The sequence below is a fragment of the Grampus griseus genome (assembly GCF_964374135.1).
Source record: "Grampus griseus genome assembly, chromosome: 21".
Taxonomy (NCBI): Eukaryota; Metazoa; Chordata; class Mammalia; order Artiodactyla; family Delphinidae; genus Grampus; species Grampus griseus.
Genome location: NC_139015.1, coordinates 30,142,990 through 30,164,904, shown reverse-complemented (window position 1 = coordinate 30,164,904; position 21,915 = coordinate 30,142,990). Strand labels below are relative to the sequence as shown.

At 37.0% G+C, this 21,915-nt stretch overlaps 1 protein-coding gene across 2 annotated transcripts in view; it reads right to left on the bottom strand.

Moving 5' to 3' along the window:
* The window catches only part of ADAM9 (ADAM metallopeptidase domain 9), a 103,063-nt gene continuing 81,148 nt past the window's right edge, over positions 1–21,915 (bottom strand). The window contains exons 17-22 of one of the 2 annotated variants that reach the window (XM_082680466.1): positions 17,877–17,957; positions 17,524–17,629; positions 12,121–12,262; positions 10,372–10,459; positions 3,568–3,635; positions 2–1,625 (exon numbers count right to left, since the gene is read on the bottom strand). In XM_082680466.1, coding sequence (XP_082536592.1) covers positions 1,532–1,625; positions 3,568–3,635; positions 10,372–10,459; positions 12,121–12,262; positions 17,524–17,629; positions 17,877–17,957 — 579 coding nt within the window. In that variant the 3' untranslated portion in view covers positions 2–1,531. Of the gene's footprint in view, positions 1,626–3,567; positions 3,636–10,371; positions 10,460–12,120; positions 12,263–17,523; positions 17,630–17,876; positions 17,958–21,915 lie in introns of both variants that reach the window. The other variant, XM_082680467.1, reaches the window with a different exon arrangement.

The following is a 21,915-nucleotide window of genomic DNA, read 5'->3' as shown; positions in this document are numbered from 1 at the left end:
CTTCTTCAAAACCAATCTGTTTTTCTTTTTAACAAAAAGCCACTGTTCACAATTTGGCAGAAGTCTGGAAAATTAGTATAATGTTTTAATTAATAAGGTTATAAATAGCTGAGTATTTAAGAAATTACTGGGCAACACAAATCAGAATTTCAAGTATTTTATTTATTGTAAATCTTATGTTTGTATATGTATGTATACACAAACCAAAAATTTTTTAAAAACTAAAGAAATTCAGTTAATAAACTTATTAATAAACTTTATTATGAAAAATTACCAAAAAAATTTAGGTGCTTAAATTTTTATCATTCATACCATTTCTTCCACAGTAAAAATTCATTTTTTTATCATAGCTGGGACAATAACTCACAGATACCACTAACTTTTTTGCACTTATCTAAGAAAACTTTTTCTTCCTTCCTTTCTCCAGCCTAATTTCTTTAAAAATATTAGTGTCAACAGAGACATTATCAAGCACACCTTAGTAAATGTAAACATTCTAAATTATATTAATAGCAATCTTTGAAGTTTCAGATTTTGGACTTAAAATTAAAGTGCTTATGAAATTCTCAAGTGGTTTTATGATAGCTCAATTGATTGAAGATATTATAATTGTTCCTGCTTTTTATTACAGCCAAGAATCAACAGCGTATCTGATTAGTTCTATTAAATACTTCGTACCTTAAAGTTTATAATTAATTTAAAATAATGCTATTGTAAAAGGATGCTATGCTTTAATATGATTCATAATAGAAATTCTATTATTAAATTAACTTTTCTAATATTCATTATCCATTGATAGACCCACAGAATCTATTAGCCATAGAATCCACAGAATCATATATCCATAGAATGTTCATTAAAATGGAAGATAATAACTGTGTGTAAGTATACACATACACACTTTTAGTGTGTTTTTGCACTTTTAAATTTATATTATGGTATCTTAATTCTGTATTTTGTGCATTCTTCTGAAGACAGAGTATTCCTTTATTCATGTAGTGAATGAGATACACAAAATTCTAGTGTGTGATGATTATTAGTCTGTGCAAGATTAAAAATATTAGATATTAATTGACAGCTAATTAGTTTTCACAGGTATTAGATTATTACATGTTCAATCAGAAACTACATTAATGATAACTAAGGTCAAAATTCAGAATTACATTTAAGCACATAATGACAAAACTTAAACCAATACAGTTAATTTGAAAATCACTACAGTAACGTGTTCAAATAACATAATCCATGTCACGTGCATTAACCTCACAGATGACCGAATAAAATGTATTCAGTAATGGAAATGAAAATGTATTCTAAATTCCCTGGCTTTACTGCATTTCTTCTGTTTCTCATTTCCCACTACTCAAGTTCTGTTTTTCTGTATTAACAAAGTTTGTTTGGTGGTATTTTGTTTTCATTCATAATTGCAGCAGGAAGAAAGGTTTTTCAAGAAAATATCAGGAAAAAAAAAGTATTAGCTCAGTTCCCTGAAGATGTCTGCAAAATGAAAGGTTAAAAAAAAAAAAAACAATCAAGTGAGGGAACTATATAACGGAGGTGGAGGAGCAGGACGAGCAGGAATTAAATTTCCCTGAGATGATACTTTCGGTTGTGGTGGAGGCGGCCTGTGAGGGGGAAGAAAGACAGTTAATCGTATGTTTCAACCATATGAAATAATTCTACCTTCATTACAAGCCCAACATAACACCATTCTTGACATCACTGACAATTCTTAAGTGTACCTTATATTCTGAGATCATTATGAATCGGATATGTAATGGTTAAAAGTCTCCAATCGGAGTCTAAAATGGAGTAACTACCTTAAAGTCATGCTAGTATATAACCAATAATGTACAAAGGTGCTGGTGTATATGTGTTTAAAAAGGACAGTACATGAGGGGCTTCCCTGGTGGCGCAGTGGTTGAGAGTCTGCCTGCCGATGCAGGGGACGCGGGTTCATGCCCCGGTCCGGGAATATCCCACATGCCGCGGAGCGGCTGGGCCCGTGAGCCATGGCCGCTGAGCCTGCGCGTCCGGAGCCTGTGCTCCACAACGAAGAGAGGCCACAACAGTGAGAGGCCCGCGTACCACAAAAAAAAAAAAGGACAGTACATGAAATAGAAAAGACAAATTGTAAAAGACAACTGAAGATACTATGTGAATTACCTCCTGTACTGTTAGGATTTAAGGGGAGCAAATCACAACTAAGTATAAACCTTACATACATACATAGAACTGAAATTCCACCTCTCTCAAATATAATTTCCACTCCAAGAATTAAACCTGCTATGACTTCTATACCAGTCCTTCTCAGTTCTCATGCTTTAACCTGTGGATACTCTTCCCTAACTTCTTCATCCAATTCTAGTATACCTCTATTCCAATAACATACTAGAACTTTACATGGTGAGTATGTGTCTCACTATTTATATAATCTGCTCCTGAGGTTCGGGTGGATTTCAGTACACTCTCACTGCATAATAAAGTTTATACTTGAGGATACTACTCAGTGTGCAATTCAACTGTAATTTGAAGGACTTTTGCGGGGTGGGGGGGGTGAGATGTATTTTATGTGATGCAAAATGTTATAATAAATTTTCTCCTTTCTTGCTGATGTTACGCCCATCCACTGAGTCTTTTATTTTTCTTGTGGTTTTCAGTTCTAGAATTTCCATTTAATTCTTTTTTTAGGTTTTTAAGTCCAGCACATCTAGTTTTGTGCTGAAATTCTCAATCTTGACTATTAATTCACTGATGTAATTGTCATAGTTACTTTAAAGTCCATCTCTGATATTAATTGCATACCCTCTGAGTCTGCTTTTCTTGGTTTTAGTCACATTTTCTTTTCTTATATGTCTAGCTTTTTAAACTGGGGGCCAAACATTAAAAAAATAATAATAAAACTGCAGGAAATAAGTTGAGGGTCTGATTCACCCTTACCCCGGGGTCCCAACACAAAGACTGGGATATTTGCCAGGGTACCACCTCCTTGACAGGGCTCCAGTCTTTGTCCCCTCATCCCTATGAGTTTGTTGAAAGCTCTCCTCAGCTTCCTATCCTCTCACGTTCAGAATAGGTAGATATTTACAGTCTAGGATGAAAAATGGTCCCAAAAGCTGAGATTATCTCTGGACTGCCTTCCTCTCCTGGACCATAGTCCCATAATCTCTCACTTCCTTGGTAGTTTTCTGATGCCTTGAAATACATATTTTCTTATATTGTCTAGCTTTTTTCTAGCTGTTCCTAATAAGAAGGCTGGTCCAGCCTATCTGATTTCCCATTGCTGGTTATTTTAAAGGTCGTTGCTTCTGAATCTTACAGACACCAAAGGCTACAGCAGCTGTTGAATGTCTCGTTTGGGCTTCTTTAAAATTTCATTCCGACACTGCATTAATATGACAAAACTTATATAAAAGCTCTTAAAAGTTTTTCTGCAAATTGTGTTCTATCTAAACTGTTAGCAACAAATACCTTGTCCTAAATTAAATTAAAAATACAAGAGAACTATTTAGACATTAACCCTGGGTTTTATTCTGGTCAAGTAATCTAAGCAAATTCACTTCAGACCTTGATGGGAACTGCTGAGGCTGCTTGGCTGCATAAGTTGGTACTGGAAATCTGTTTGCATATATAGGCTAAAAAGGAAAAAAAAAGTTATTACCACAGTGCACTCATAAATATATTTTCTATAAAGTTTATTTTCCATATAAAAGTAATCAATCTATTTAAAAATCTATGAATAGATGACTATTAATGTTGACATTTTAAAATACTTCGTTTATTCAACATGTCTTTGCTACTGAGTGTAGAATATTTAATTTTTAAGATTGTATATATTTTTAATAGATCTTTATTGGCGTATAATTGCTTCACAATACCGTGTTAGTTTCTGTTGCACAACAAAGCGAATCAGCCATATGCACACCTATGTCCCCACATCCCCTCCCTCTTGCGTGTCCCTCCCACCCTCCCTATCCCACCCCTCTAGGTCATCGCAAAGCACCGAGCTGATCTCCCTGTGCTATGCTGCTGCTTCCCACCAGCCAACTATTTTACATTCGGTAGTGTATATATGTCGATGCTACTCTCACTTTGCCCCAGCTTCGCTCTCCCACGCCATGTCATCAAGTCCATTCTCTATGTCTACCTCTTTATTCCTGCCCTGCAACTAGGTTCATCAGTACCTTTTTTTTTTTTTTTTGGATTCCATATATATGCGTTAGCATATGGTATTTGTTTTCTCTTTCTGACTTACATCACTCTATGACAGACTATAGGTCCATCCACCTCACTACAAATAACTCAATTTCGTTTCTTTTTCTGGCTAAGTAATATTCTGTTGTATATCATGTGCCACATCTTCTTTATCCATTCATCTGTTGATGGACATTTAGGTTGGTTCCATGTCCTAGCTATTGTAAATAGTGCTGCAATGAACATTGTGGTACATGACTCTTTTTGAATTATGGTTTTCTCAGGGTATATGCCCAGCAGTGGGATTGCTGGGTCATATGGTAGTTCTATTTTTAGTTTTTTAAGGAACCTCCATACTGTTTTCCATAGTGGTTGTATCAATTTACATTCCCACTAACAGTGTAGGAGGGTTCCGTTTTCACCACACCTTTCCTTCTACTGACTTTGGGTTTTCTTTGTTCTTCTTTCCCTAGTTGTTTTAAAAGTGTATTGTTTATTTGACATTTTTCTTGTTTCTTGGGGTGAGATTGAATTGCTATAAACTTCCCTCTTAGAACTGCTTTTGCTGCATCCCATAGATTTTGGGTCGTCATGTTTTCATTGTCATTTGTTTCTGTGTATTTTTTTTATTTCTTCTTTGATTTCTTCATGATCTCTTGGTTCCTTAGTAACGTATTGTTTAGCCTCCACGTATTTGTGTTTTTTACAGTTTTTTTCCTATAACTGATTTCCAATCTCATAGTGTTGTGGTCAGAAAAGATGCTTGATATGATTTCAATTTTCTTAAATTTTCTGAGGCTTCTTTGTGACCCAGGATGTGATCTATCCTGTAGAATGTTCCATGTGCACTTGGGAAGAAACTGTATTCTACCACTTTTGGGTGGAATGTCCTAAAAATATCAATTAAATCTATTCGGTCTATTGTGTCATTTAAAGCTTGTGTTTCCTTATTTATTTTCTGTTTGGATGATCTGTCTATTGGTGTAAGTGGGGTGTTAAAGTCCCCTACTATTATTGTATTACTATCGATTTCTCCTTTCATGGTTGTTAGCATTTGCCTTATGTATTGAGGTGCTTCTATTTGGGTGCATAAACATTTATAATTGTTGTGTCTTATTCTTGGATTGATCTCTTGATCATTATGTAGTGTCCCTCCTTATCTCTTGTAACAGTCTTTATTTTAAAGTCTATTTTATCTGATATGAGTATTGCTACTCCAGCTTTCTTTTGATTTCCATTTGCATGGAATACCGTTTTCCATCCCCTCACTTTCGGTCTGTATGTGTCCCTAGGTCTGAAGTGGGTTTCTTGTAGACAGCATATATACAGGTCTTGTTTTTGTATCCATTCAGCCAGTCTGTGTCTTTTGGTTGGGGCATTTAATCCATTTACATTCAAGGTTATTATTGATATGTATGTTCCTATTGCCATTTTCTTAATTGTTTTTGGGGGTTTTTTTTGTGGGTCTTTTTCTTCTCTTGTGTTTCCCGCTTAGAGAAGTTTCTTTAGCATTTGTTGTAAAGCTGGTTTCGTGGTGCTGAATTCTCTTAGCTTTTGCTTGTCTGAAAAGCTTTTGACTTCATTGAATCTGAATGAGATCCTTGCTGGGTAGAGTAGTCTTGGTTGTAGCTTTTTCTCTTTCATCACTTTAAATATATCCTGCCACTCCCTTCTGGCCTGCACTTTCCACTGAAAAATCAGCTGATAACCTTATGGGGATTCCTTTGTATGTTATTTTTTGTTTTTCCTTGCTGCTTTTAATGTTTTTTCTTTGAATTTAATTTTTGTTAGTTTGATTAATATGTGTCTTGGTGTATTTTTCCTAGGGTTTATCCTGTATGGGACTCTCTGTGCTTCCTGGACTTGGGTGACTATTTCCTTTCCCATGTTAGGGAAGTTTTCCACTATAATCTCTTCAAATATTTTCTCAGACCCCTTCTTTTCTCTTCTTCTGGAGCCCCTATAATTCGAATGTTGGTGTGTTTAGTGTTGTCCCAGAGGTCTCTGAGATTGTCTTCAATTCTTTTCATTCTTTTTTCTTTATTCTGCTCCAGGGCAGTATTTCCACCATTTTGTCTTCCAGTTCACTTATTCATTCTTCTGCCTCAGTTATTCTGTTATTGATTCCTTCTAATGTATTTTTCATTTAGATATTGTGCTGTTCATCTCTGTTTGTTCTGTACTTCTTCTAGGTCCTTGTTAAACATTTCTTGTATTACCTCAATCTGTGCTTCCATTCTGTTTCTGAGATTCTGGATCATCTTTACTATCATTACTCTTAATTCTTTTTCAGGTAGATTACTTATTTCCTCCTCATTTATTTGGTCTTGTAGGTTTTTACCTTGCTCCTTCATCTATGACATATTTTTTTGCTGTCTCTCTTTTTTTTTATGAGTGGGATTATGTTCCTGTTTTATTGGTTGTTTGGCCTGAGGCTCCCAACACTGGAGTCTGTAGGCTATTGGATAGAGCTGGGTCTTAGTGATGAGATGAGGAACTCTGTGAGACCTCACTCCAGTGAATATTCCCTGGGGTCTGAGGTTCCCGTTAGTCCAGTGGTGCAGACTCAGAGCTCCCACCGCAGGAGCTTCTGCCCAACCCCAGGCTTGCAAACCAGGATCCCTCAAGCCACATGGGGTGGAAAAAAAGAGAAAAAGAACAATAACAAAGCAAAAAATAAAATTAGGCTAGGAAACTAACAGTTATATTAGAAAGAATGTAAAAATAAAAATATAGATGAATCAACAACCAGAAGGTACATCAGTATCACAATAGTAAAAAAGAGGAGGAGGGAAAAGGAAAAAAAAAAAAAAGAAAAAAGGGGCGGGGGGAAGGCCTTGGCTGTGGAGAGCAGGGCCTAAGCAAGGGTGAGATTTGAGTAGTGGGCAGGGCCTATGCTTAGCACCCACGGGGCTGTAAAAGATGGGGGGTAAGGGGGTGGGGCTTAGGCTCAATGGAACAGAAGGGGCCCAGGTGTGCCCCCCACCCCTGGTCTCAGAGGGCAGGGGACCTCACCTGGGAGCCCAGCAGGCTTTCTGGGCTCGTGTGGGCAGGGCAAACGCCCTCCCCTCCTCTCCTTTTCCTCTGGTCTGGGGTCTGGGAGGGCCCCTCCCACCTGCTTCTCCTGATCTCCCTGGCCTACCCTCTTATGTCCCCAGAACCAATGTGGCCGGGGAGGGAAGGGGGGGCCTTGGAGGGCATGGGACCAGCCTGGGAGCTCAGCAGGCTCCCTGGGCCCTCGTCAAAATTATATTTTTTTAAATTCAAAAATAATGAAGTATTATCTTGGCCCTAATCAACTCCATTAGTTAAAAGGTAACATATTTCCTATGTCCATGTATTTTAAATAAAATCTTCCAAAAATGTATTGCCAAACCTATACAGTACCTAACTGGTACTGTAAATACCACTAATTTACAACCCTTGATTTTGATGTGGAAAACAGGGAACTTCTGTGCACTGCTGATGCAAATGTATAATAAACTGGTACAGCCACCATGGAAAACAGTATGGAGGTTCCTCAAAAAATTAAAAACACAACTACCATATGATCCAGCAATTCTATTTCTTGGTGTTTATCCAAAGAAAATGAGAACACTAACTTGTAAAAATATCTGCACCCCCCATGTTCATTGCAACATTATTTATAACAGCCAACATGTGGAAGAGCCTAAGTGTCCATCTGTGGCGCATACATATATATATAAGAATATTATTCAGCCACCAAACAAAAGGAAATCTTGCCATTTGTGACAACATGGATGGACTAGAGGGCATTCAGGCTAAGTGAAATAAGTCAGACAGGAAAAGACAAATACTGTATGATCTCACTTATATGTGGAATCTAAAAACAAACAAACAAACCAAAAAATACCAAACTCTTAGATACAGAGAACAGATTGCAGAATGACATAGGCAGGAGAGGGAGATGGGTGAAAACAGATGAAGGCGGTCAGAAGGTACTAGTTTCCAGTCATAAGATGAATAAGTCCTGGGGATATAATGTACAGCATGGTGACTGTAGTTAATAACACTGCATTGCATATTTGAAAGCTGCTAAGAGAGCAAACTTTAAAAATTCTCATCACAAGAAAAAAAATTTGTAACTATGTGTGGTGATGGATGTTAACTAGACTTATTGTGGTGCTCATTTCATACCATACACAAATATTGAATCATGTTGTATACCTGAAACTTATATGTTATGTCTATTATATCTCAATTTTTTTTTTTTTTTAGATCTTGTTATGTATATCCCTTGAGGGGGAACCAGGACCCTGCCCCAAGGCTGCACTATTTTTTTAATAAATTTATTTATTTAATTTATGTATTATTTTTGGCTATGTTGGATCTTCATCGCTGTGCGTGGGCTTTCTCTAGTTGCAGCAAGTGGGGCTTCTCCTGTTGCGAAGCACAGGGTCTAGGTGTGCAGGCTTCAGTAGTTGTGGCATGCGTGCTCAGTAGTTCTGGCGCACAGGCTTAGTTGCTGCGAGGCATGTGGGATCTTCCCGGACCAGGGCTCGAACCCGTGTCCCCTGCATTGGCAGGCGGATTCTTAACCACTAGACCACTAGGGAAGCCCATATCTCAATTTTTTAAAACGTAGAATAGTGGTTGCTAGGGTGTGGGGGATGGGGACTTATTGCTTCATGGGTACAGAGTTTCTGTTTGGGGTAATGAAAAAGTTTTAGAAATAGGTAGCAGCGATGATTGCACAACATTGTGAATGTAATTAATGCCACTGAATTGTAAACTTAAAAATGGTCAAAATGGCAACCTTTATGGCATGTATATTTTACCACAATAAAAAAGGAAAAAAATATGTCAAAGACGAAAAAGAACACATATATAATTTCTAACTTGGATATGTAGGGACTGTGTGATCGTCCTATATATGTAGTGATATGGAAAAATCTCTGAGATATATGGTTAAGGGGGAAAAAGGGCATAACAAGTTTTGTTTCTTTTTTATAAAGGAAAAGGGAGAAGAACTGGGAGATTCCATATGTATCCTTCCATATTAGAAGGATATCTAATCATCTTACCTCCACATAACTGGAAAGACTTTAAAAGTCTGACAGTACCAAGTGTTGGCAAACATGTAGTTTGACAGGAATGCTCATACACCACTGACAGTACAACACCCAATGGTGTAACCTTTTTGGAAAACAATTTGGCATTTTCCAGTAAATATTCACATACCTTTCAACCCAGCAATTTAATTCCTGTATGCCCCTAGATCAGAGCTCTCTAACAGAATTTTCTACAATGATGGAAACAATCTATGTCTGTGGTGTCCCTACAATAGTGGCCACATATGATCTATCGAGCATTTAAAATGTCAATGAGGAATGGAATTCTTAATTTTATTTAATTTAAAATGAAATTTAAATAGCCACATGTGGATAGTAACTACTGTACTAGTACAGTCCTAGAACTCACACATGTGCATGAGAAACATATAGAATGTTTACCTTAGCTTTGTTCATAGTAATGAACAATTGGAAACTAGTAATAGAAAAATGGATTTTTAAACTGTGTGGTATTTATGTAACATAATATCAATAGTGAAAATGAATGCATTAGAGCTACACGTATTGCTAGGGACAAATCACAAAGCAATGTTAAAGGAAAAAGCAAGTTGTAGATATATGTGTAAGATAGCAAGCAAAACATATAATGTTTAAAAGCAGGTAAAGTAATATTATATATTTCTTAGGGATATATGCATATTAGAAAAAGTATATCATTATCCCAGTATTCCCTAATACACTCCCAAGGACAGTGATTACTGGTCCCACTGCTGAGACAACTAGGCCTATTATTCCAGGAGCTCAGCACCAGATCTTCAGTAACATGCCCTGGGGAAGCCAGGCATTAAAAACAGAAGGATAGCAGACATAGGAGAAAACAGTGACAGCATAAATCCCACGTCATTTCCCAAGCTTGGTTTCAAGGCAAGACATTCTCAATGACTAGATGTTTTCTCCCATCTCCTCTGAGCCACGGACCCTGCTGGTATTCCATTAACTAACCCAGAGACTACCTATAGACCACACTCCTAAATTCTTTGGAAATTATCTATGTTTATTCCTATATGATGTAACAATTTTTTTAATCTTTAAAACTTTGATATCATAATATAGTAAAGAAAAAGAATTTTTCATTTAAACTTACAACTTCTCTGGGAGGAGCCACTGAAGAAGCATGTCCAGGAACACTCACTGGCTGTCTAGAAACTTTTGCTTGATTTTTGCCATCTGACCTGAAAGATACAATTACTTTTGAGCTAAATTAAGATTAAAACATTTCTACATGATATATTACATAGACCTTGCATTTTCCCAAGTACAGAACAATGTTGTTGGTAGTGGTGGTGATGATGATCATGAAGACAACTAAAATTTTTATGGCATTTTTATTAGCTTTCACCCAGTTTTAATCCTTAGAGTACTAGAAAGTTTTATTAACCTCATTTTACAATTAAATAAACTGAAACTCTAACAAATTATGTAGTTTGGTCAATTGGGCCAGTGTTCTCCAACTTCTCTCCTCAAGTCTTCCTGAAATCAGAGAGGAGTAAAAGCATATTCCTAGGTTTGAAGTAGTCACTCTGAATATTAGGAAGTCCAAGAGGAGCAAACAAGCTGGCTGGAAAGATGTCAGCTAAGATTTAGACATGCTGAAATGACAGTAAGTCAGCTAGGTAGAAGTGTATAGGAGATAGCTATTGCTATGGAACTAAAATTTCAGAGATGCAGACTGGGGAATTATCTATAGGGATTGGTCAGTCTGAAGTTAAGAAAAAGGGTAGAAACATAAATCTGGGGAAGTCCCTGGCAGTCCAGTGGTTAGGACTTGGCGCTTCTACTGCTGTGGCCTGGGTTCAATCCCTATTCAGGGAACTAAGGTCCCGCCAAGCCAAGTGCTTGGCCAAGTGCAGTGTGGCCAAAGAAAAGGGTGGGCGAGGGTGCTACACCTCAATAAATTATATTTTTTAAAAAAAGAAATATAAATCTGTTTTAGAATACATTAAGAAAAATAAAGCTAACATCAGGATACTCTAGGAAAACATTATACAGTAAGTGAGGTAAGTTAGAAATAGGGCAATGAAGTAAAGTGAGCCATCGAGGCAAGATTTGAACATTTTGGACCATTATCATAAGAAAGATTAGTTATTAAGTAATTACATTGTGCTATGGGTTTTATTTGTTAGTATTTCCTCATTTAATCCTCACATCAACCCAAAGAGATAGGCAATATCATTATTCCCATTTTAAAGGAAGTAAACCAATGCTCAGAAACTTTTTTTATTATTCCAGTTCATAATTCTAGCAAATGACAAACTGGAACTTGAACTTAGATCTGACTACAAGGCCCAGGCTAATATATGCTACATTCCAATGCCAACATGTTAGAAGTGATCGCTGAGAGACAGTTGTATAAGAGTCCAACACACAGACTAGAAATATCAGCTGTCTGAATTATGACAGCCCTTTCTTCCATCAAAGCTTATTTCTTAAAAGCTGATGATTCACAAAATCTGTTTTCAAAACAGACTTGAAGAACTCTTTTCCTATGAGAACTGATACTTGAAATAGACATGGATGAAAATTTTTTAACGAAGCCCAAATCAGAAGTTGTAGTCCAATTACTCCACTATCAGAAATCAGAGTCAAGTAAACTGAATCCTAGCAGCCATTTTCAGTAGCATACAGGCTGGTCACCATAATCCGTTCCCCTCACCATTATAATAGGTGGCTGAGTCACCACTGCCCTTTAACTCCTGCTAATCATGTCAAAAGAATGGAGAGATAACTTAGAACCCTATTTTTAAACCAGCTTCTATGGTATGACTATCATCATTAATAATTATTATACTTTAAAATTTTTAATATGAATTTAAAAGAAAAATAATCTAAGTACTCATATGTTTGTGATCTCTTCCTTCTGCAGTAGCTTTTCTGTAGCTGCTCTCTCTTAATGAAGACAAAAGCAGCCAATGCAGTAAGAGGAACAATGACGAAGAAGAACACCAGAAGTCCGTCCCTCAAGGCGGTATTCTTTTCTACAGAGAAGGATTTTACATTAATGATCATTAAATTAGAAGTTAACTCATATTAACTAGAACATACTAGGTGATGATACGTTTTACATTAATTTTCACATTGTTCAAAAGTTACACTGATATAAACTGAAATATATTGAGAAGTCTTGTTCACTCCTCATGCTTACCCACTTCATTTTTGCCTCCCTGAAGATAACCACTTTTATTAATTTCTTATATAATCTTACAGTATTTCTTCATGTAAATATAAGCAAGAACAAAATATGTTCTATTGTTAACCCTTTCTTACACAAAAGGTAGCATGGCATAAATGCTATTCCACACATTACTTTTATCACTTAGCTATACTACATATCTTCCCAAACTATACATACAGCACCACCTCATTTTCTATACAGCTATACAAAACTCCATTGCAAGGATGTCCCGTAGTTTATTCAGTCAGTAAGTACCCTATTAATACTTTTATTTTTCCAATCTTCGCTGTTACAAAAAAAAATGTTACAATGAATAACCTTGTACATATGTCATATCATTTTGGTGCAGGTATATCTGTAGAATAATTTCCCAAAAGTAGAATTGCTGTATCAAAAGGTGAATGCATTCATCATTTTTTTTAAGGCACTATAAACCTGTCTACCACAGTGATGGTTACAAGTTAGCATGCCATATATTCAGACTATAATTCAAAAAGGTACATGCACCCCTATATTCATAACAGCACTATTCACAATACCCAAGACATGGAAACAACCTAAATGTCCATTGACAGATGAATGGATAAAGAAGATGTGGTACATATATATATAATGGAATACTACTCAGCCATAAAAAAGAATGAAATAATGCCATTTACAGCCACATGGATGGACCTAGAGATTACCCTACCAATTAAAGTAAGTCAGATAGAGAAAGACAAATACCATATGGTATCACTTATATGCAGAATCTAAAATATGACACAAATGAACTTACCTACGAAACAGAAACAGACTTACAGACATAGAGAACAGACTTGTAGTTGCCAAGAGGAATGGGGGGAGGGAGAGGGATGGATTGGGAGTTTGGGATTAGCAGATGCAAACTATTATATATAGAATGGATAAACAACAAGGTCCTACTACTATATAGCACAGGAAACTATATTCAATATCCTGTGATCAACCATAATGGAAAAGAACATGTAAAAGAATGTATATACATGTATCACTGAATCACTTTGCTGTACAGCAGAAATTAACACAACATTGTAAATCAACTATACTTCAATAAAATAAATTTCTTTTAAAAGTTAGAAGGCCAGCCAGCAATATACAAGAATTCCTCACAGCCTCACCTATAGAGTCAAACTTCTGCATGTTTGCCAACCTGGAAGGTGAAAAACTATATCTTTTATGATTTTAATTTGCATTTCTCTTTTTATACTATGATTTGAGCAACTTTTCATGTTTAAGGAAACATTGTATTTCTTTTTCTTCTCAGTCCTTTGACTGTTTTTCTGTTGGTCTATTGGTTTTTTTTCTTCTCAGTTTCTAAAAGTCTTTATATGTTAGGGAGAATAGTTTTATCTGTATGTGAGTTGGAAATATTTTCCCCATTTTGTCATTTGTCTTATGGTACAATGCTTTTCTCCATGCATAAGTTTATTGTTCTGAGGTAGCTGAAGTTATCAATCTTATTTTTTATGGCTTATGGATTTAAAGTTTTATTATAATTTTAAAAATTCATTAATTAACATTAATTTTGTCTGTTTCATGTTCTTTAGTGAAAGAATATAGTAAATATGAACACGAGTGGTAAACAGTGAAATTATCCTCATAGTTTTAAATTTGTAAAAGTACCAAAACTTTCTGTTCCAAAAGTTATATGAAACACTCAACCCAATTAAAAATAAAAATATGAAAAATTAAAGCAAGCTTGATGTATCAGTTTATACTCACTAATAAGTAGACAAAATTTAAATTAAAGCATCCAACACTGGCCAGGTTATGTTAAAATTGGTACCTTCATACTGTCAGTGGCATTACACAACTTCATTTGGAATTTTTATCAAGAATCATAAAAAAAAAAACCTGTAGGCTTCCCTGCATAAAAAAATCATATCTAGGGCTTCCCTGGTGGCACAGTGGTGGTTAAGAATCTGCCTGCCAATGCAGGGGACACAGGTTCGAGCCCTGGTCCGGGAAGATCCCACATGCCACAGAGCAACTAAGCCCGTGCACCACAACTACTGAGCCTGTGCTCTAGAGCCCATGAGCCACAACTACTGAGTCCATGTGCCACAACTACTGAAGCCCATGCGCCTTGAGCCTGTGCTCCACAATAAGAGAAGCCACCGCAGTGAGAAGCCTGCGCACCGCAACGAAGAGTAGCCCCCACTCACCACAACTAGAGAAAGCCCGCAGGCAGCAATGAAGACCCAATGTAGCCAAAAATTTTAAGAAATTAAAAAATAAAATAAATTAAATTAATTAAAAATAAAGAATCATAAAAAGGATTATACCTTTCAATCTAATAATACCATAACTGGCAATTTATACTTCAATTGGGAAAAATGCATGAGTATTAAGATGTACACTACAATCTTATCAATGTGTATCGAAAACTTAGAAACAACCTAATGTCAAATAATTAGACAACAGCTAAGTCAAGTTATGGCACATCCATCAATGGAATGATACACAGCCATTAATATCCATAGTTCTGACTTCCGCTTCTAGACAAGATGCAGTAATAGGGACCAGATTTATCCTGTCAGCTATAACAACCAGAAAACCAGGCAAAATACATGAAGCAATGGTTTTCATGGCATTGGACATAAGGCAATAAAGAACAACGATCCCTGAGAGACAGAAAGCAAATAAGGTGAGCTTTACAACAATCCCAGTTTGCTGCCTAGAGAAAGTTAACAGACTGTGATGAGGGGTGTGGGAATCCAAGCAAAACCAAGTGGTCTCCTCGAGTTGAGGAATGCACGCTAGTTGTCTGAGGAAGAAGCCAAGACAACTAGAGTTCACAGGCAAAGTACCAGAAGGGAGGCAGCTGCACAGATAGAACTTGAAAGATCTGCAAAGGGTTCCCCTCAAATACTCAGTTGAGTACTGATCAGTGTATGCATGTAAGGAAACCACCTGAAGCCAGAGAAAGAATCTCCTGAAAGGATTAGTGGGAATAAACCCAAGAACTCACACAGGACTGGAAAGAATACCTGTTCCTGCCATTTCCAGTGGAAAACTCCATAGTTAATGGCATTGAGTAGAATAAACAGAAGGGGTTTGCCTCAGTAATGGGGCAAAATCAGCCCTAGGCTAAATGCTGCTCAGGTCCCCCCAATAGAGCTTTAAAAAAAGATTCAAAAGAACCGTACTACATCCATGTAGCTTAAGCCCACTTAAGCTTAAGCCCAAAGTTCAGCAATAGAAATTCAAAAACACCTAATATACAACAGGCAAAATTCACAATTTCTGGCATTCAGTAAAAACGTTAGAAGGCATGCAAAGAAGCAGAAAAATATGACCCAAAATGAGGAGAAAATCAATCAATCAAAACTAAGAAATGATACAGATGATAGAATTAGTAGACAAGGACATTAGAAATTATTATAAATGTATTCTACATGTTCAAGAAGATAAGTAAAGATTGAACATGCTGTGTAGAGACATGAGGAAGGAAAGAAGGAAGGAAGGGAGGGAGGGAGGAACGGAGAAAGAGAGAGTAGAAGGGAGGGAGAGAGAGAGGGAGGGAGGGAAGGAGGGATGGAGGGAGGGAGGAAGGAAGGAAGGAAAGCAGGCAAAGAAAAAGAGGGAAAGAAAGAAGGAGAGAGAGAGAAAGAAAACGAAAGGAAAAGGGAGGGAGAAATAGAACTTACAGCGATAAAAACTTCAATGTCTAAGATAAACAATACACTGGATGGAATTAATGGCAGATCAGACATCACAGAAGAAGAGTGAACTTGAAGAATAACAATAGAAACTATTCAAAGTTAAACACAAAGAATAAAGAATTTTTAAAAATCAAGGCAAATCACTGAGATGTGAAAGAACTCCAAGTAGCCAAATATACATGTAATGGGAGTCCCTGAGGGAGAGGAAAAAGAAGGAAAAAGGAAGAAAAAATATTTGAGGAAATAATGACCAAAATTTTTCCAAATTTGAAGAAAACTATAACAGCACAAATCCAAAAAGTTTAAGAAATCCCAAGCACACCAAGGTACATTATAATCAAATACTAAAAATGAGAGATAAAGAGATAATCTTATGAGCAACCAGAGGGTAAAAAAGAGACACACTATAAACAGAAAACAAACAAAAAAAGATGATGGCAGATTTCTCAGGAAAAACAGTGCAAGTCAAAAGACAACATAGGAACATCTGTGAAGAAGTAAAAGGGGGGGAAAAAACTGTCACCTTAGAATTCTTTACCCAGTCATCATTCCAGAAGAAGGCAAAATACTTTTTCAGATATACAAAGGTAAAAGTATTTGTCACCAGCAGAAATGTGAAAAAAAGACCTTCAAGCAGAAATTGAATGATGCCAGATGGAAATCTGACTTTACACAAAAAAATGAAGAGCACCAGAAATGGTAACTATGTGGGTAAATATAAAGACCTTTTCTATTATTTAAATTTCTTTTAAAAATAATCAACTGTTTAAAGCAAAAATAATCACAATGTATTATAGGTTTATAACATATGTAGTATGACGACAATAGCACAAAAGCTGAGAGGAGAGACATGGAAGGATCCTGAAATGGCACAGTATCACATGAAGGGAGACTGTGATAGAAAAATATCAAAGTGGTAGATTTAAAGCCAAACATATCAATAATCAAATTAAATATAATTGGCCAAAACAACTCAATTAAAAGGCAGAGATGGGCTTCCCTGGTGGCGCAGTGGTTGAGAGTCCACCTGCCGATGCAGCGGACACGGGTTCATGCCCAGGTCCAGGAAGACCCCACATGCCGCGGAGCGGCTGGGCCCGTGAGCCATGGCCGCTGGGCCTGCGCGTCCAGAGCCTGTGCTCCGCAACGGGAGAGGACACAACAGTGAGAGGCCTGCGTACCGCAAAAAAAAAAAAAAAAAAGGCAGAGATGGGCAGAATGGATTAGACCCAGCTCTAGGCCACCTACAGGAAACCAACTTTAAATATAAAGACACAAATAGATTAACGGATGTGGAAGCGAGGGCAAGGGACAAGGATGCCCCACTTTTGACATGGGCCACTGAGAGACCACACTAACTTCCCTCCACATTACTTGCCATTGTATGCAGGTCCACTATCCACACTTCCTCCGTACCCTGTAGCCTCACAATAGGGGGGAGCCCAGCCGCTGTCACAGTGACAATTCTTATTGCTGTTACATACCTTCAAAACAAAACACCACTTTTGTTAATTGTGAATGTTGCTCTACACGATGAACTCAAGAATAGAAACCAAGAGAAAAGACTAAATTCATGCAAATCCATAGACACTTTTTAAGAATGAACAATTTATCAGGTATCTAAATTCCCCAATATCTAAAAATCTAAGAAGTCTTACAGAGAATCCTCACTAAGAATTCTCATTATTCAGCATTACTTTCATGAACAAACCAAAAGAGGCTATTACCTACCCCATGTCCATGACACTTTTTCTGAATATCACAGTCATAATTCAGAACAGACGCATTTACACATTGGAAATTTCTACAGATCTGAAAAAAAAAGAAGTAATGAGTAAAGAAAACTTGAACACATTAATAAACTAGCCAGAAAAAAACAGACCTGGGTGTAGATTATTTCATAGGTGAATTCTTTCACACTTTTCAGGAATAGTTAATTCCCATATCACATATTTGAAAATTTAGAAAAATAAGTGAAATTAACTAATTTAGATAGAACTAATGATCAAAGATGACACAAAGGCCAAAAACAAAGATAAAACTATAATCTTTCCTTCCATACATATATAGATGTGAAATTCAAAGTAAAACATTCACAAATGGATTTTTTTCAAGTCAGAGATGATCCCACTACTACAGAAAAGGATCAATGATAGGAAATCTGTTACTATAATACCTTACATAAATTGTCATTATTAAAATAAATATCAAAAAAGCATTTGAGGGCTTCCCTGGTGGTGCAGTGGTTGAGAGTCTGCCTGCTGATGCAGGGGACACGGGTTCGTGCCCCGGTCCGGGAGTATCCCACATGCCGTGGAGCGGCTGGGCCCGTGAGCCATGGCCGCTGAGCTTGCGCATCCGGAGCCTGTGCTCCGCAACGGGAGAGGCCACAGCAGTGAGAGGCCCGTGTACCGCAAAAAAAAAAAAAAAAAAAAGCATTTGATAAAATTTGACACTCACGTTAATTTTTAAAATTCTTTCCAAAATAAGAATAAAAGGATACTTTGTGACAAGACAAAACCTGTCTTCCAATATCATGACTAATTATGAAACTAATTCATATACAGACATTCTTTTTAAGAGACAAAATTGAAATGATTCCATGATATTTTAATTTTTTATGGCAAAACAAATGACAAACTGGAAAAAAATATTTACAACAGACATAACTATCAGTTAATATTCTTTATATATGAGGAGCCTGTAAAAACAATAACAAAGATAACCCAACAGAAAAACAGAAAGATATGAATATGGACTAAGCAGAATAAATGAATATGAATATGAATATGGCCTGTAAGATTTCTGCTGAGAAATCCACTGATAGCCTTGTGCAGTTTCCTTTGTAAGTTGCAAGTTTCCGTTTTCTTGCTGCATTTTCTTTAATTCTTTTTCTTTAATTTTTGACAGATTTATTATAATGTGTCTTGAAGAAGATCTCTCAGTTGAACTTGTCTGATGACCCATTTGCTTCGCGAACTTGGATATCCAATTCTCTCCTCAGCTTTGGAAAGTTCTCAGCCATCATTCTGTTAAATGAGCTTTCTGCCCCTTTCTCCCTAGTTTACTCTGGAACTCAATAATTCACAAATTGCTTCCTTTGATGTTATGCCATAGATCACATCAGCTTCCTTCATGCTTTTTCATTCTTCTGTTATTCTTTTCCTCTGAATGGATCATTTCAAAGTTCCTATCTTCCAGCTCACAGATTCTTTCTTCTGCTTCATGCATTCTAAGGTTGATGCTATTATATTTTTTTTCATTTCATCCATTATATTCTTCAGCTCCAGAATTTGTTTGGTTCTTTTTTTATGATTTCTATCTCTTTGTTAAACTTGTCATTTTGTTCATGCATTGCTTTCCTGATCTCATTAAATTGTCTTTTCTATGTTCATTGAGCATCCTTCAAACAGCTATTTGAATTCTTTATTGGTACATTACAGGTCATCATGTCTTTGGGATCAGTTACTGGAAGATTACTGTGATCCTTTGGTGTTGTCATCTTTGCTTGACTTTTCATGTTCCTGGAAGTTCTGCATTACTCTCTTCACATCTGAAGTAGCAGTCAACTCCTCCAGTCTTTACTAACTACCTTTATGAGAGAAATACCTTCTTTCAGTCCTGCTACGGATTCTGAGGCTTTCTCAGATTCTCCAGGACATGCCCGCTCCATACTTCTTGCTCCCTCTTAGGGAAGAATTCTTAAGCCTATTCTCTTCTCTCAATCCTGCAACATACCAAGCCAAGTGCTGACAACCCTTTCCAAAGCTGGAGCTCAAATCTGCGTTCCCTCTCTGGCCAGCAGATTCTAGCTGGCTCTCTGCACATGCTCACTAGCTGTCTGCAAAAGCTCACTCTTGCACCACTGTTGGGAGGGCATGTAGAGTGCTGGCCACAGGGTGAAGGGTGTCTGGGTAAGGCATGCAGCAAGCTGGAGGTGCCTGTTGGCCACTTGGGGGGATCTGCAGGCAAAGCATCCCCAGACGCTCATGGGTGGGCTTCTTGATGGAGTCCACCTCACAGTAGGATCTGCATTCCTTTAATATCCTCTGAGAGTCTTAAGTGCCACTCTCCCAGCCTCTTCTCACCTCCCAGTCACTTAAAAGCCTGGGAATGTTATTATCATGGAAGTTCCTCCACAAGGAAACAATAAAGAAGGGAATAAATATCCCTTGCCAACAATTAGGACAAAACACTGTTGATTTCAAAGCGAGTTACTAAGAGTGTATTTTCCTTCTTATATAGCTTTTGTTTTTACTACAGCTAATACTTGTCTTTCTTCTTATACAACTGGCCTTTGTCATATCAGTATTCAATCTCTTCACAGAAAAAAAAAAGAAAGTTCTCATGTCCTTTCCTCTTTCAAGTTCCCTCTTTCTCTAGAAACCTCCCTGCAGGGTCCACTTGCTCCAATCTAAATTGATTTCTCTACTGACCTGGTACATAGCTGCAGTTTTAGAATTTCTCTTTGACGTTCTTCTGTATCCTAGACTATAATTCTCTTTTTGGTGTACTTCCTCATTTGTTAGAACATTGTGTTAGATGATTTCCTAAGACAGGATAAATAAAGATAAATTTTCTGAAAAGAAAATTTGAAACGATACATTGTCTTAAAATGTTTTTATTGTGCTCTCTCACTTCATTGCTACTTTGGCTGTGTATAGAATTCTAGGTTGAGAATCTTTCGGAAACATGAATGTGTTGCTCCCTTGGTTTCCAGATTTCAATTCTCAATCTCATCCCTTTATATGTGACCTTTGTTTGTTTTGGGGGGGCCAGGGGTTTGTCTCTGGAAGCTATTCCTCACAAGTACTCTGACACAAGTTCGTTTCACTGTTTTCTTTCTCTAAATTAGAGATTTAAATTAGTTGGATTTTAAAATCTTTAGTTGATCCTTGCAGGCTTTTATCTTCTCTCTCATTTTTCTGTTTCAGTCTTTTTGTTCAGCTTCCTCATAGAATTGTCCAAGTTTATGTAACAATCCATCTATAGTCCAGTTATACATGCATGAAGGAGAACAGTATACTAAGGTTAGGACAGGGAGACAGATATCTCCTAGGAGGATGACCAAATAATATCAAAAATCTTATCTTCTCATCTCCAACCTGTTCCCAGGGGAACAGGCAACTGGTTGCTGATGCTTTGTTGACAAGATAGGAGAAGCAGACAGACAGAAGAGCTAGCCTCTCCATTGGCAGAATAAATTTAAGTCCATTTTCAATACCATGCCTCCCTCCACCAACCCCTCTCAGCTATAACCACTGTTTCCAAATCACCAATCTGTTTAGGGTTCTGCCAGACCAAGATACAGGCTCTTTGTTCACACCCTATCAGTCTGCACTGTAAGTTGTAGGTCCCACTACTCAGTCAAACTATCAATACTTTGTCTCCTCTTTCAGTTTCAAAACGTGTTGAAGTTTTTATCTACTCATGAAATCTCATATACTTCAAACTTTGGAATCTATTCCCTAATTTGTTTCTTTATATTTTGAGAGATATTGGCAAGGCAAACAGGATAAATGAATATTACAATCCACCATCTTTTACAGATGTTTTTTCCAATTCACATTTTCACTCTGAACTTCATAACTTGTAATAACTGACTGTGATGATTACTTTTATGTGTCCACCTATATGAGACAGAGGGCGCCAGGAGCCATGGGTCCAGGACTGAAGGGGTGGAAGTGCAGTGGCACCATTTACTATTTCTCCTTGTGACCCACTAGCAAAATGTTTGCTTACTGCTCCCAGGACCTTATGCTCTGTTGGC